At 34.8% G+C, this 13740-nt stretch overlaps 7 protein-coding genes across 7 annotated transcripts; 2 read left to right on the top strand and 5 right to left on the bottom strand.

Annotated features, from left to right (window-relative positions):
• Positions 1-19: 19 nt before the first annotated feature.
• On the bottom strand, positions 20-133 carry EIN_082610 (Hypothetical protein; the record flags this gene model as incomplete). Its single annotated transcript, XM_004184477.1, has 1 exon — positions 20-133. A coding segment is annotated over one exon (114 nt), but the record flags the coding sequence as incomplete, so codon positions are not given.
• Positions 134-1222: 1089 nt separating this feature from the next.
• On the bottom strand, positions 1223-2857 carry EIN_082600 (protein disulfide-isomerase precursor, putative; the record flags this gene model as incomplete). The annotated part of the gene is made up of 1 exon (XM_004184476.1): positions 1223-2857. The coding sequence occupies one exon, from the start codon at positions 2855-2857 to the stop codon at positions 1223-1225; it is 1635 nt and encodes a 544-aa protein (XP_004184524.1).
• A 443-nt stretch (positions 2858-3300) lies between these two features.
• On the top strand, positions 3301-5463 carry EIN_082590 (heat shock protein, putative; the record flags this gene model as incomplete). Its single annotated transcript, XM_004184475.1, has 1 exon — positions 3301-5463. The coding sequence occupies one exon, from the start codon at positions 3301-3303 to the stop codon at positions 5461-5463; it is 2163 nt and encodes a 720-aa protein (XP_004184523.1).
• Positions 5464-5592: 129 nt separating this feature from the next.
• EIN_082580 (116 kDa U5 small nuclear ribonucleoprotein component, putative) lies at positions 5593-8487 on the bottom strand (the record flags this gene model as incomplete). The annotated part of the gene is made up of 1 exon (XM_004184474.1): positions 5593-8487. One exon carries the CDS (start codon positions 8485-8487, stop codon positions 5593-5595), a length of 2895 nt encoding a protein of 964 aa, XP_004184522.1.
• Positions 8488-8939: 452 nt separating this feature from the next.
• EIN_082570 (hypothetical protein) lies at positions 8940-9833 on the top strand (the record flags this gene model as incomplete). The annotated part of the gene is made up of 1 exon (XM_004184473.1): positions 8940-9833. One exon carries the CDS (start codon positions 8940-8942, stop codon positions 9831-9833), a length of 894 nt encoding a protein of 297 aa, XP_004184521.1.
• A 78-nt stretch (positions 9834-9911) lies between these two features.
• On the bottom strand, positions 9912-10616 carry EIN_082560 (hypothetical protein; the record flags this gene model as incomplete). Its single annotated transcript, XM_004184472.1, has 1 exon — positions 9912-10616. One exon carries the CDS (start codon positions 10614-10616, stop codon positions 9912-9914), a length of 705 nt encoding a protein of 234 aa, XP_004184520.1.
• Positions 10617-12362: 1746 nt separating this feature from the next.
• EIN_082550 (hypothetical protein) lies at positions 12363-13280 on the bottom strand (the record flags this gene model as incomplete). Its single annotated transcript, XM_004184471.1, has 2 exons — positions 12363-13070; positions 13119-13280. 2 exons carry the CDS (start codon positions 13278-13280, stop codon positions 12363-12365), a joined length of 870 nt encoding a protein of 289 aa, XP_004184519.1.
• Between the last annotated feature and the right edge of the window lie 460 nt (positions 13281-13740).

The raw sequence follows: 13740 nt of genomic DNA, 5'->3' as shown, positions 1-13740 counted from the left end.
CTTTAAACCCAATCGCAACGTCATAAAAGAGTGACTCAACTTGTGTTCTTTGAGCTGCGGGAATGTTCACAACTTGGTCCACGGCTTCTTTAGAAGCTTGGTCTAGCGTGCGCTCATTTTCTGTCTCAGCCATTCTCTTGAGTTCTTTTCCAGTTCAAAGTTTCTATTTTCTTAGAAAGACTAATTATTTTACAGCGAACTTAAAGTCTCATTTTCTAGTAACTTTATTAAGAACTGTGTTTCGGGATATTATAATTGGATTTGCACAAGACCCCGTTCGTGACCAGTTATTTAAAACACAAATCGCAGTGTTTAGTCATTTCAAAAACTTGGTTTTTTATCGAGAAGAAAAGGAAAAAACACTTTTGAGAATGTGTGGTCTCTATTATAGTATAATACTATTTATTTTAGTATATCTCTAATATCTTTTAACAAATGGAAAACAAAAATACCCAAGAATTCCAAGTTAAAAAAACAGATTGAATTTTTTTGCTTTTTTAGTCGACTCAAAATATTTTTTTTATTTTTTATTTCATCATTTTTAATATTTTTTTGTTTTTTTTTTCTCTAACCATAAAAAATAATAATTAATGATTAAAATATCTATATATAAACTAGATATTAAATAATTTAAAATTTTTTGTTAAATTTGTCCGTTCTATTTTATTTTTACATACCCATTTTTATTTTAATTATTATTATATAAATAGACTTTTTTTTAGGCAAATTATTGAAAAATAAATTATCGTATTGATTTAGTTAATAATTATTATTATATATCATTATAAAAAAAATTAAATTGAATAATATTGGTAATTTTACTATAATATATAACAAATTTATAGTAATTTTTTTGATGATTTGAAAATGGTTTGAGTATAGAAAAATAGTTATAGTAATAATAGTTTTAAAATGTTAATAAGGAAAGTAAATTTTTTAGATAATATAATTATTAATTTAAGTATAAAAATGAATAGTATAATACTATACTTAACACTTAAAATAACGCCCTTATTTTTGTTTTGACCTGTTTTTACAGGGATATTAATCGAATTTTTGATTATTTTCCTTTTTTTGGCTTGTGTATTGTTTATGCAAATAAAAAAAACTCTAAAAAAACGGAAATTTATTTAATAAACTCGATATTTCCCCGATTTTTAGACCACTTGAATTTTGTTCAATGTTATTTAAAGTGTTAATAAAAAAGTCAAATGAATTATGTTTATAACTCAGTTTTCTCTTCTTTTTTCTCTTCTGTATGAACTTCTTCGTCGTTAACTGCATCTTCATCTTCATCAACGTCTTCTTCTTCTTCGTCATCCTCCTCTTCTTCAGTATCACTTTCTTCCTTTTCTTCTTTTTTCTCTTCTTTCTTTTCTTCGGGGAGTGGTGCTGGCATTTCAAACTTATAAAGAGCATTTTCATGTAAAAACTTCATAGTATTTTCTTCACTTGGCATATCAGTCATTTCAAGAGTTTTAGTCTCTCCATCCTTCTCAGAAACCAAATACAATTTTGGCACGATATTCAAGTTCCATTCAGGTCCAACGTCATCAGTGGAGGCGTCAATCCACGCGACCTTAAATGAAGGAACTGTGCTCAATCTTTTCGAGACTCTCTTAAGTGGGGTCGACAAGAAATACTTGCACACCTCGACTCTCTCGACACAGAAAATGACCAATTTATCAACTCCTTTTGTTGCGATAAACTCGTCAAAGTTATTTCCAGTTAACTTATAAATTTCCTTTTGCTTTTCTTCTGGAATTGGTTTGCTCTTGTGGTACGTTGGTTTTTCATTCCCCGACAAGACATCTTCAAGATACTTAGTCACACTTTCCTCGGTGATTTCAGTCTCTTCATTCATAGCATAGATGTTTCTCTTATTTTTGTGGATAATAGAAATAGCAGGGTACACATTCCCGGTGTGGTGGAGGGATTTCACTTGGTCTTCCGAAATGACTTTGTTGAACGAGAAGAAGACAAATGATCCTTCGTACTTCTTTGCAAGTTTTCTAAACATTTCCTCGTGTACTTTTGGAATGCTAGTTTGGTAGAAGTACCATAAAGCGTAGACGTCCATAGACTCTATTCTTTTGAATAATGGCATATTAACTTGATGGAACAATGGGAACGTTTTGATATTAGCCCAATTCATAAACTTCTTCTCTTCAAATGTGGCGTTGGTCTGCGCTTCATACACAAAACTTTCTTTTGTATCACCGTTGAATACCTCAATCTCAAAATTGTCAATATCCGAGTTCAACGCATAGAAGTGCATGTAATCCATTTCATCAACTATATCCTCAAGTCTCTTTCTGATGGGGTCGTCTGCCTCACTTCTGACAACCAAGAAAGGTAAGTCCTTCTTTTTAAGCTCTTCGATCTCTTCTTTGTTGGATTCCTTTACTGGGGGCATCGCAGCAGACTCCAACCAATTCTTCATCGCCTCCAAATTTCTCTCACCGCCATACACCTTTTTGGCTCTTCCTTTTCTGAAGAGAATAAGTGTGGGGAAGCCCTGGACCTCTTCCTTCTCGCAGATTTCTTTCGAGTCTTCGCAATTCACTTCTGCAAATTTGAGTTTGTTGTGCATCTCCTTTGCAAGTTGCTCGTAAATTGGTTTAAGTGCTTTACAGTGACCACACCATGGCGCGTAGTACTTCACAAAAACAGTGTCTTCGTGGTCTATGAAAGATCCATAGAACTCGTTGTTCAATGTAAACATCTCAAATTGAAGGTCTTTGATGCTTTCTGGAGCTTGTTTTGCTTCTTCCTTGGGAACTTCTTTGGGGGCTTCCTTCGAAGCTGCTGCTGCGGCTTGTGATAAAGCCACAAAAAGAAGGACAAAGAGCAACATTGATTTTGAAGATCTTAATGAATTCTTTTCACCTTTATTTCTCTAAGCCAGAATGTTAGTTCTTCCCATCTCCTTTTTTACTATAAATCTCCTTATTTCTTTAGTAATTTAATATATAAAAGTATAGTTCAAAATAACATAATAACAAAACTAATAACAAAAATCACATTGTGAAAAAATGGTTTCTTAAAAATAGAATAACTATATTAATAAAGTTTTATTATGGTATATTAATAGTTATTGCCATTGATTAAAGATCAGAACATATCTTTTGGTCAAGAAATGAATAGTATCATTTATAATAAAATAATAATACTCCCCACTACAAGAAAACGAAAAGAAATAAATATAAACAAACCCACAGTTGTTCAATCAGAAGCCAACAGGTGGTGACGTGTCACTGTGACACCACTTAAAAACTTGGAAAGGGAACTGAAATAAGAATGCTTGTCCTTCTTGCATTTGTCGCCATACTCGGCGTATTTGCCCAAGAGAAACAGACCTTCGACGTCGAGGTCTCAAGACTGATGAACTTAATCATTCACAGTCTTTACACAAACAAAGAGGTTTTCCTTAGAGAGTTGGTCTCGAACTCCGCTGATGCGTTAGACAAAGTCAGGTTTTTGGCTTTGACTGACAAAAAGCTGAATATTGATACAACGGCGTTGAGAATAAGAGTGAGCATCGACGCAGATAAAGGAAGAGTTATTGTCGAAGACAATGGTATTGGAATGACCAGAGAAGAACTTAAGACTAACTTGGGAACTATTGCTAAGTCTGGTACTGCCGACTTTATAAAGAAACTTGAAGCTGCCGATGATAAGTCACTCATTGGACAGTTTGGTGTGGGTTTCTATTCGTCTTATTTAGTTGCAGAGAACGTTACTGTGATATCGAGAAAAGTTGGTACTCAAGACACTAATGCTTGGGAGTCGAATGGTGATGGGTTCTTAGTGAGAGACTTGGCCGAAGAAGAGGCTCCAATCGAGACACAAGGAACTCGAATCATTCTTGAATTGAAAGACAAGTACTTTTTGGATGAAAATGTCTTGAAAGAGTTAGTTTCCAAATACTCTGAGTTCATTCAGTTCCCAATTCAAATGGAAACTGTTGTGAAACATGAGGAAGAGGTTGAAGATACCGATGCGATGAGAAAGGAAGCCACTGAAAAGGCTAAAGCCAAGATCGAAGCTGGAGAGAAGGAAAAAACAGAGGAAGAGTTGATTGAAGAAGAAATGAAGACAATGGAAAAGAAAATGAAGTTTGTCACTAAGAATAATACCGAGTGGCAAGCTATCAATACTAATAAACCAATTTGGATGAGAACTGATGTCACTGAAGAGGAATATAACGACTTCTATAAGGCTCTTACCAAAGAAAAGGAAAACCCATTAGCAAAGATCCACTTCAACACTGAAGGTGACTCTGTTTTCAGAGCTTTGTTGTTCATCCCATCGAAAGCAGTCAATCCGTTCGCGCCAAAAGATGAAGAGAAGATGAAGCAAATGTTAAGACTCTACGTCAGAAGAGTCTTTGTTTCAGGTGACTTCTATAAGACCATTCCAGAGTATTTGAACTTCATTAGAGGTGTCATTGATTCAGATGATTTGCCATTGAACGTTGGAAGAGAAATGATCCAAGAGAACAGACACATCGACAGAATTAAACGGAAAGTCGTTCGAAAGGTTCTTCAGTTGATTCAAGACCTCAGTGAGACAAATGTCACCGTTTTCAACAATTTCATGAAAGAGTACTCCGTTCAAATGAAGATCGGAGCTATCACCGATGTCCCAAATAGAGGAAGAATTGCTAAGTTATTGAGATACCACTCATCAGTCTCTGGAGACGAGATGATGTCCTTTGATGATTACATCAAGAGACTTAAAGATAACCAAACTGACATCTACTACGTCTGTGCTGACTCATTGGCAGAGGCTAAAAACTCCCCAGTTGGAAAGAGTGCGGTTGCTGCTGGTTTCGAAGTCATTTATATGACCGAGCCTGTCGACGAATCTGCCTGCAGAGGTATTAACACTTACGAAGGAAAGACGCTTGTTGATCTTGGAAAGGAAGGGTTTGGTGTTGAGAAAGAAGACAAGGAATTTGACTCGATGAAGTCATTCATCACCGACTTGATCCCCGAAGTCACAAAGGTCGAAATCTCAAAGAGCCTTGGCAACATTGCTGCTGCTGTTGTGTCTGGAAAGGACGGATTAACAGCCAACATGGAGAAATTGATCAGAGCACATGCCACTGCGAATAAGAAGGATTTGGGATTCGAAACAACAAAGAGAGTCTTGATCTTGAACTCAGAGCACGACATCGTCAGAAAGATCGACGAGCTTATTGTCGACAACAAGAACGAAGAGGCTGAGTTGTTTGTTAAAGGGTTGTATAATACTGCTTTGATTCAGTCTGGATATCCAGTCACCAATTCAAACGAATACGCTATGTGGATTCAATCTTTAGTCCAGAAGGAACTGAACTCCCTCGAGCCAAAAGAGAAGACTGAAACTAAGCCAGCCGCACCAGAAGGTGTCGAAGATATCATCAATGAACAAAAGAACGAAGAGGTGAAGACTGAAGAGAAGAAGACTGAGTTATAATACCTTTAAATCGTTTTTAAGTTTATTAGGGTTATTCTATTCAACTATAGTTATTTTTACTATTGATTAACCATTCTATTAATAGACTAGATGCTATTAATTAATCGAGTCTAAAAACACAAAAGACAATCAAAAGATGAAATTAAGTTGATTCATCGTTGCTAACATTTCGCCGTCAAAGTATTTTTCAATGTCAGCATCATCAGTAAGACCTTTTCTTCTTCGTGTTTTCATCATAAATTCTCGTGCAAGATAAGGCTGTGGGTTTGGTTGTAAGTTGAGAGGCTTGATTTCTTTATCAAGAGGATCACCAGGGACAATACCCCATCGCTCAAATCGAGACTGAACAAATGCCTGTCCTCGCGTGAAGAAACGAACATCAATTTCAAACCCAAACATGTCCATCAAAGGTAACGACGCATACATCGCGATAAACGGGGTGCCATCTATTGCCTTGACACTATCCACAAACCCCCTTCTCTCTCGTATACTCTTTTCAATTCGACTTCGAGCAACTTCTGGCGTCAAGATTTCAACAGAGTAAATCGGCTCGAGTAAGACTGGGTTTGCCAATATTATTCCGGCGTATATAGCCTTTCTCATCGCTTGCATGATTTGCTGTGGGTCTGCATTCTCTTCCAAGCTTGCCTCAATGATTCTCACTTTACAATTCATCATCTCCTCTTCACACAATGGCCCCGTTTTCATTGCCCAATTAAATCCAATACCACATGACTGCGATACCTTGTACACTTGACTTCGAGTATTTGGGTCTAAAACATCGTTTTCGAGCATATTTGGATTATTAGAGATACTCATGACTGACTTGCTCTCTAAAATATCAACGTTGAACTTGTTTCGAAGGATATTAGGAAGATCGCCACACATGTGAATGTTACCAGATGATATCCCGTCACATATCTTTTCGTCAAGCGGTTCAACAATGACTCCAATTTTGTTTTTCTTGTTTCCAGACATCGAGATGCTTCTCATCTGCGACTGAACACTAATAGACTCTCTAAATACTACCATTGGGTCACTCACTCGCATTTCAAACTCCCCAAACATCAATCGAATGTCACGTAGTAGGCAGTCCAAATACATCTCACCGTATCCAATGATATTCAACTCGCCACTTTCTTCGCATTTGACCTGACTCCCCGTGTAGCACTGGACTGCTCGTGTAATAGCTTTCCGCACCAATTGCGTTTGAGCTGGGTTCAGTGGTTCAACAACAATTTTCATTGTTGGAATTGGCGACTTATAGAGACAAATATCTTCTGTTTCAGTTGTACCATCACCATATATTGTCCCACTCTTCTCGACGTTGTTCTCGATGCCATGTACAACACAAACACACCCACACGGTATTTCGCTGGGCACAAAGTATCTCCCCATGTTAATCGAAACCTCATTGATGTCACATTGTAGGGAGTCTTCTTCCATCTTATCCAACGTATTATTGCACAATTGACCATTGAGAATTGTGTACTTCCCTTTCTTCAAAACACCACTCCACACTCTGACTATTCCCAAATTCTCGTGACACGTTTTGTCGGGAGTCATTCGCAAAACACTTGCAACAACAATTCCATCTGGGGAACACACATCGACAGCACTTTTAATACTCGAATTTTTGATATCATTAATACGTTTCCCACCAATAGTGGAGTCTTGAAGCCCAAACAAAACATCTCCTATGCTTGTCATATTCAACTCACCAAAAAACTTAGAAAATGCTGTTCGAAGTATCGACATGTTATTCATCTTGTTTTCGTCCCCTTCCAATTTCACTCCAAATCTCCTTAACGCCTCTTTGAGTTGTTTTCCTTCGAATGATATGCACGACACAGTCAGCTTGTAAATGGGTTCTGCGACAAACTCGACAAACGCTCTCTTTGAATTTTCAGTGAGTTTCGTGAATTTGTGTGTTTTGTGGTCGAATGCGAAGTCGCCCCACAAGTTCTTTGCAAATACCTTTGGGTCGAATGGAATAGCTCCTCGTAATTTCTGTTCCAATGTTGGTTGGCACTTTTTTGGGATGTATTTGACTGCAAACGACTGAAGTGTGAAGAAGATGCCAAACACAGAAGATTCAAAAACAACGGAATTGTCTTCTGGAGATACGGGTACCCCACCGTATGCACGTATTTCAGAATTGACATCGATGACTACCTCTCGCACTTTACAGTAAAAATCTTCTGGTGGGAGTTTCAACTCCACAATAAGTCTGTCTATTTTACTCAACACCAGTACTATTTCTTTGTGGTGCAAAATGGCTTCTTTAATAACGTCTCGTGTTGTTTGGAGTACCCCCTCACTCACATCGACTACTAACAGCAACGAGTCCATTAAAGATAAGGATGTCACTCTTTCATCAATGAAATCACAGTGACCAGGAGTGTCTGCAATATTCACTACAAAATGACCATTTCGTGTAGTTGGCAGACATAATGTGATGTAATTGGTTTGAAGGCTGATCTTCATTTTCTGTTCATCGAGTCTGTTATCTAAATAGTGTTGCGTCATCTTCTCGACGTCAATTTGTTTCTCGTGCGTGTACTGATAAAATACATCAACAAGTTCAGTCTTTCCATGGTGTAAAGCGCCTGCTATTGCAATGTTTCTGATTTTCGACGTGTTCTTCATCAACTCCTTCAAATACTCAAAGTTGGTGTTACTCAGTGGGATGGAGTCAAATTCATTTTTGATCACTTTTTTATTCTTCGGTGGTATAATTGGGGTGTCCAATGACTGTTCGTCTTCATCTCTAAACAACACCTCTACGTCTTCGCCATATACGTCTTCAGCGGTGTGATAATACTCTTTGTCCTCATGAAGAACTATTTGGTTATCGGGAAGAGCATCGGAATTATCTTCTTCCATTAAACAAAGATTGGGTTTGTCGGGAGAGTTATGTTCAGGAGGTGGCGGGTTTTCTGCATTTGGTTGATCAGGTAAAGGCGATGTGTGACTTGGGATGGTTGGGCCTAAATAATTCCCAAATTCATCGAAGTTGTCCATTTGGTTTTTTTAGTACTTTTTTTTACTGATTGTATATTATAAAATATTGTTAATGATAATTGACATTCAAATTATTCTATAATACATTATAGTTTTATTAAATTAATTACTTTTATATATATACCTAACTATAATTAAATTTTATATTTTATTTTTTAAAAATTGTAATTATTTTTATAGTTTAAGATATATCAAAATATAGTACAATAATATTTCATTATTTATTTTATATTATCTATAAATTATAACGGAATATTTAAAATTAAATAATTAGAAATCAATTATATAACTTATAAAATAATAGAAATTTATTTCCGATATTATTGATTAGATTTTTTTTGACAAAAAAAAATTGAATGTTTTTATAAAAACAAATATAGTAAATAAATTAAACTTAATAATAAACTTATTTAAAAATGAAAAAAGAGGGAACTTTATAATTAGAGGGGGTGATGTGTTCAATTTTTCTCAACCAGACTGTAATATGGTCGGCAAACCCAGTCATGTATTGTGTTTGTACTGTTGTATCTCATCAAATGTTTCTTTCAAATTATCAGAATGTCGAGACACCTTTTGTTAGTGGTTCTGTGCTTAGACAAGGAAAATGTTCAAAGGAGGGGAGAACAAAAAAGCATGACATACTTCAAATTAAAACAAAAGAAGGGTATATATGGGTTAAGGCATCACTTCTTGGAAATGGAATCATTAAGATGGAAACTGTTCCAAGACTCAACTCAACTGCTGAATTCAGAGAAAAGTTACTCAATTTCAAAAGTAGAGATATGCCAAAGCCCTCGGGATCGGCTTATAAAAAGATGAAGGAGGTTGTTACTTCTGATGTTCTTACTAATCTATTCAAAACGTGTTCAGATCCATCGAATATAGTTCAAGCAAGATTCGATAAAATACCACTGATAACTCAAAATGTTCCTACTTATATATGCAAAACAGAAGAAGAAGTCAACAGAAGAATAAAGAGAATAATTGAAAATGCGAAAGAAATATATGACTGCGCGGCGGTTGTCGACTTAGTCATTCAGTTTGCAGTTGAATATTCACAAATATTAGTGCTTTGGCGATTAAAAAACGATTTATTTGGTTATGAAAAAGAAATAAAAGACCACTGTGAAAAGATAGGACGGATGTTAGGGCTAATCCACATCATCAACACTCAGCCATTAAGTCAGCATCTTGACTTAGTAGTGGCATGTTGGGATGTCACACAGAAAATGGATGATGTTATTGTTGATTCTGGTCACATAATGAAAGAGAATCGTCTGTTCACGTGGAACGAAAAAAATAAGAAGAAATTCAACGAAGCCACGAAAGCTTCCAATCCTTACTAAAAGTTCTCAAACAATAACACATTACTTATTTAGTCGTCTCTTATCCTTCTCAGTAATAAGAACATAACAAGTGTCAAATCAATTATTGCCGTTGTCTTTTTTCGAGAAATGTACTGCGAGGATAATCGCTACGATGACGGCGAGAACAATGAAAACGGCCCCAACGATCAAGAGGATGAATAACAATTTTCTTGAAGCCTTTTTTTGGTAGGTTTGAGCCTTTCCGACTTCCTCCACGCCTTCCGCGACTTTAGTATCAGCCGTCATTACATTGTCATAAATATTGTCCAACTGCGTTTGTTGGATTTCTGCAAGGAAGTGGAGTTTAGTGAACCCCGTGTTCAAGTCTTTCATTCGAGTTGTAATATCACTAATTTGTTGAGTGTCGTCTTTATGCATTTCCATAACCAAATTGCTTTGGTCTGTGAGTCGACTTCCATCATCGTATCCAATAAGTGGTTGATTCTCAGCAGTACCTTGATCGCCAAATGATTGTTGTGGGGGTGGTGGCATATTAGCTTCAATTGACGACCCGAAGTCGATGTATTGCTTTACTTTAGCAGAGAAGTTCAGTTGAGGGTTGTCCTCTATAGTGCTTTCGGGGACTTTCTCTGCCTTTTCAAGCGTGTTTGCTAATTGGTTGATCGCCTGGACTAATTCAGTCTTTTTTTGGTTGTAGAGAGTGACGTCACTGTTTTTCGATGCGTATTTGAGCTTCGACAAAATGCCGTCGACCGTCTTTTTTTGCGCTTGTAACTCGTTTAATATTTGTTGTGGATCCATCTCAATTTACTAGTTCTCCTTCTTTTCAAATCTAAACAATCTCAGACTATGTTCATTGTGTCAAATTAAATCCAGATTGGCGCATTTTTTAGTTGATTTGGTGGTGTTTGACGTGTTTTTTCGGGATAGAGTTTTTTCAAATCGCTTTTTAACTATTTTTATTCGCCGAGTTTTTATTTGATTTCCCAAAAGTCCAGAGTTACATTTTATTTGAGCTAAACATCACAGAAAATGTTTTGAAAAAACACACCTTTGGGAAGTTTCATTTCAAACTTGTTAATTGATTTTTCTAAAACTATTGTATTAATTTTTATAATTTGAATATAGTTTATTTATGTTTAATTTATAACTATTTTACAACGTTTGATTATGATTAAAAACAATAAAAAAATAAATAAAAAAAATTGAACTTTTCAATTATAATAGTAATATAATAAATAAAACTAACTATAATATATAAAAGAAATGATAAGAAAAGATATACAATTGATAAGAAGATTGTAAAAATGTGGAACAAAACGACAAAAGTATTCTCCTTATAAAAGAAATTACTTCTTTGGTTGCAATTTCTTCTTGATTCTCAAATCAGCAGCGTGTCCACATTTTTTCTTTCTGCAAGTTGTTGCTCTCAGCGGGAGTCTCGCATAGCATCTTCTGCAAATCATTTTGTCGCAGTTGTACTTCTTAGCAATGGCCTCAAGAGCTGGCTCAATTCCCATTTTTAGAAGTACATTTCCAAGTTCCAGGGTTCCTTTGTTTCTGTTCAAAGTAATTTTACACCACTTCTACTCATGTATTCGGGAATTTAGAATTGTAAATTCTAGTTTGTATTTTAATTTATTTATAATATCAATTAAACTATTTTTTAAAATAGTAAAAAAATATAATAGAATAACGTTATTTAATAGGATTTTGTATTTAAGAATTAACTAATTATTTGTTATTCGAAAACTATATTTTTCATCTTTTAGGATTGATTTGTTGAGTAAAAAATTTTTTGGATTTCATAGAAAAATTCTTACTTGAATTATTTAACATATTACAATACTAATATCTAATATTTTAAAATTAAGAAAAACAAAAGGAAAATATTTTGCTTAATATAATAAAATTCAGCATTTGCCCAACGACTTTTTTATTAACATCAAACACACTATCGTGTGTGTTAAATAGCACATTTTCTGAAACACCACTATTATTATTGTTTTTTATCTTTCTTTGTGCGTTTATAAACAACAACCTTAGTTGACACACTTTCTATTATGATTTTGTTTATACAAACAATTCAAATCCTAATTTCAATATACTTTTTTCAATGTTAATAAAAAATAAAAAACAAACTTTTTATTTGTGAACAAAAGTCCATTTTTTTGTTAAAATACAGGAAATTTGGGAAATTCTTAGCAACTATTTATGAATAAAATAAACTTGCTTCTTTTAACTCTAAAAAATTGCGTCTAAAATTTCCAATTCTTTTCATTTAATAATTGATAAACAATCAGACACTTTTTAGTTGTTTTATTCGAAAGTAAAATCAAAAACAAATAAAAAAGAAACTACAAAACATGCGCAAACTTGCCTTTTTTAAGAAATTATTTCAATGAGTTGAAACACAATTTATTTTTTTTAATTGAAAAACTATTAATTTTTCTTTTTGAAAAGAACTTCACATTTACAAATAAAGTAAACTCGTTGTATTTTGACGTTTTTCACTTCATTTCGGAAATCATACACCCCAAAAACGCTTCATTCACACAAATCTCTTCCACAAAACACAAAAATTGCAATAATCCAATCAATCATCGAATTTGTAGTTGCTAAATTTCTGGTCGTTAGTTTTCTAAGTTCTTCGACACGAATGAATTCAGTTCGAATAGCAAAATGACCATAAGTAAACAAATAACAAACGGAAACATCATGTGAGTAGTTGCAGTTATCTCCCTTTCTGCATGTTCCAGTGGTGAAAAAGTATTTGCACGGCTTTGTGCGGTAGAGCTGGTCGACACTTATAAACTGCTTTCCTGTCGACGGGATGTGCTGAAAATTGCACTCGTCACCTTTTCTGCAAAATCCGTATCTCTGATAAAAAAGACAAGGCTGAGTTCTCCACTTGTTTTGGTAGGGTTCTTGTAACGGGATGTCCAATTGTTCGGGCCCATTAAAATGGCTTGGATTGCTCTGTGGTCTTTTGAAGGGGTTTCCAAAGAACTCGTTGTGTACGAAAGGGGGTGCTTGAATGTCGAAAAGTTTTGAACTAACAGTTGCCTTGAATGCTGGTTTTTTGTCAACCTTTTCTTTTGAGTCTGTTTCATAGGGTTGATCCTTGTCTTGCTCGTCAGAGTCGCTTTTCCCGATGCATTGTGAGTTCAGCTCGGGTGTACCCGTCTTCTTGTTTTCCATTTCTTCTTCTTCCTCGTCATCACCAATGATCTTTGAGAACATCGGGTCTGTTTTCTACTGATGACACACTCCTCTACAAAATAAAATAAGAGTAACCCAAACCTGAAGCGACATGAAGTACTTTTTTTCTTCTTCGGTGGGGACTGCATCGAGCTCGTCGGAGACAAACGAGCTCAGCATAGAATTTTCTTGGCTGGAGAACAGTTCGTATATCGAGCTGTCTTTGGAGAGTGATGTAGGGACAACGTATTCGTATTTGTTCATTATGCTATTTCTTCCTTGTGAGTACCACTAAACTTTGTAGTTCAATTTGCTTTATATCCAATGTACATCAGACCCCATTTTTGGACTTCTTTTTTTTTAATTTGGGTTTTTCTTTCCCATTTTCCATTTTTTTCGCACTTTAAATATCCTATCGTTCTACCATAATAATCCCGTCGAATCACAATTTTTATCTTTATTTTTCAGTTATTTTTGTGAGGAACTGAAATCCTGCATTTTTATAGTTTTTTTCACCATTTATATTGTTTTGTTGTTTTTTAAATTAGTTTTATATTTTTTGAAAGTTTTTTCATAGTTTTAATTTTACTTTTGATTTTTAAATAACATTTATTTATCCCTAATATTTGTTTTCCTCATATTATTATGTTATAATAAATTTAATTATAAAATTAATTCAAAATAAGTTTATTATTTTATACAAAATTATTAATATTACAGTCAT

Source organism: Entamoeba invadens (assembly GCF_000330505.1).
Source record: "Entamoeba invadens IP1 unplaced genomic scaffold scaff_1105074725643, whole genome shotgun sequence".
In the NCBI taxonomy this organism is placed as follows: domain Eukaryota; phylum Evosea; order Mastigamoebida; family Endamoebidae; genus Entamoeba; species Entamoeba invadens.
Note: the sequence above shows the minus strand (reverse complement) of the source record. Positions and strands in the feature narration are given on the sequence as shown.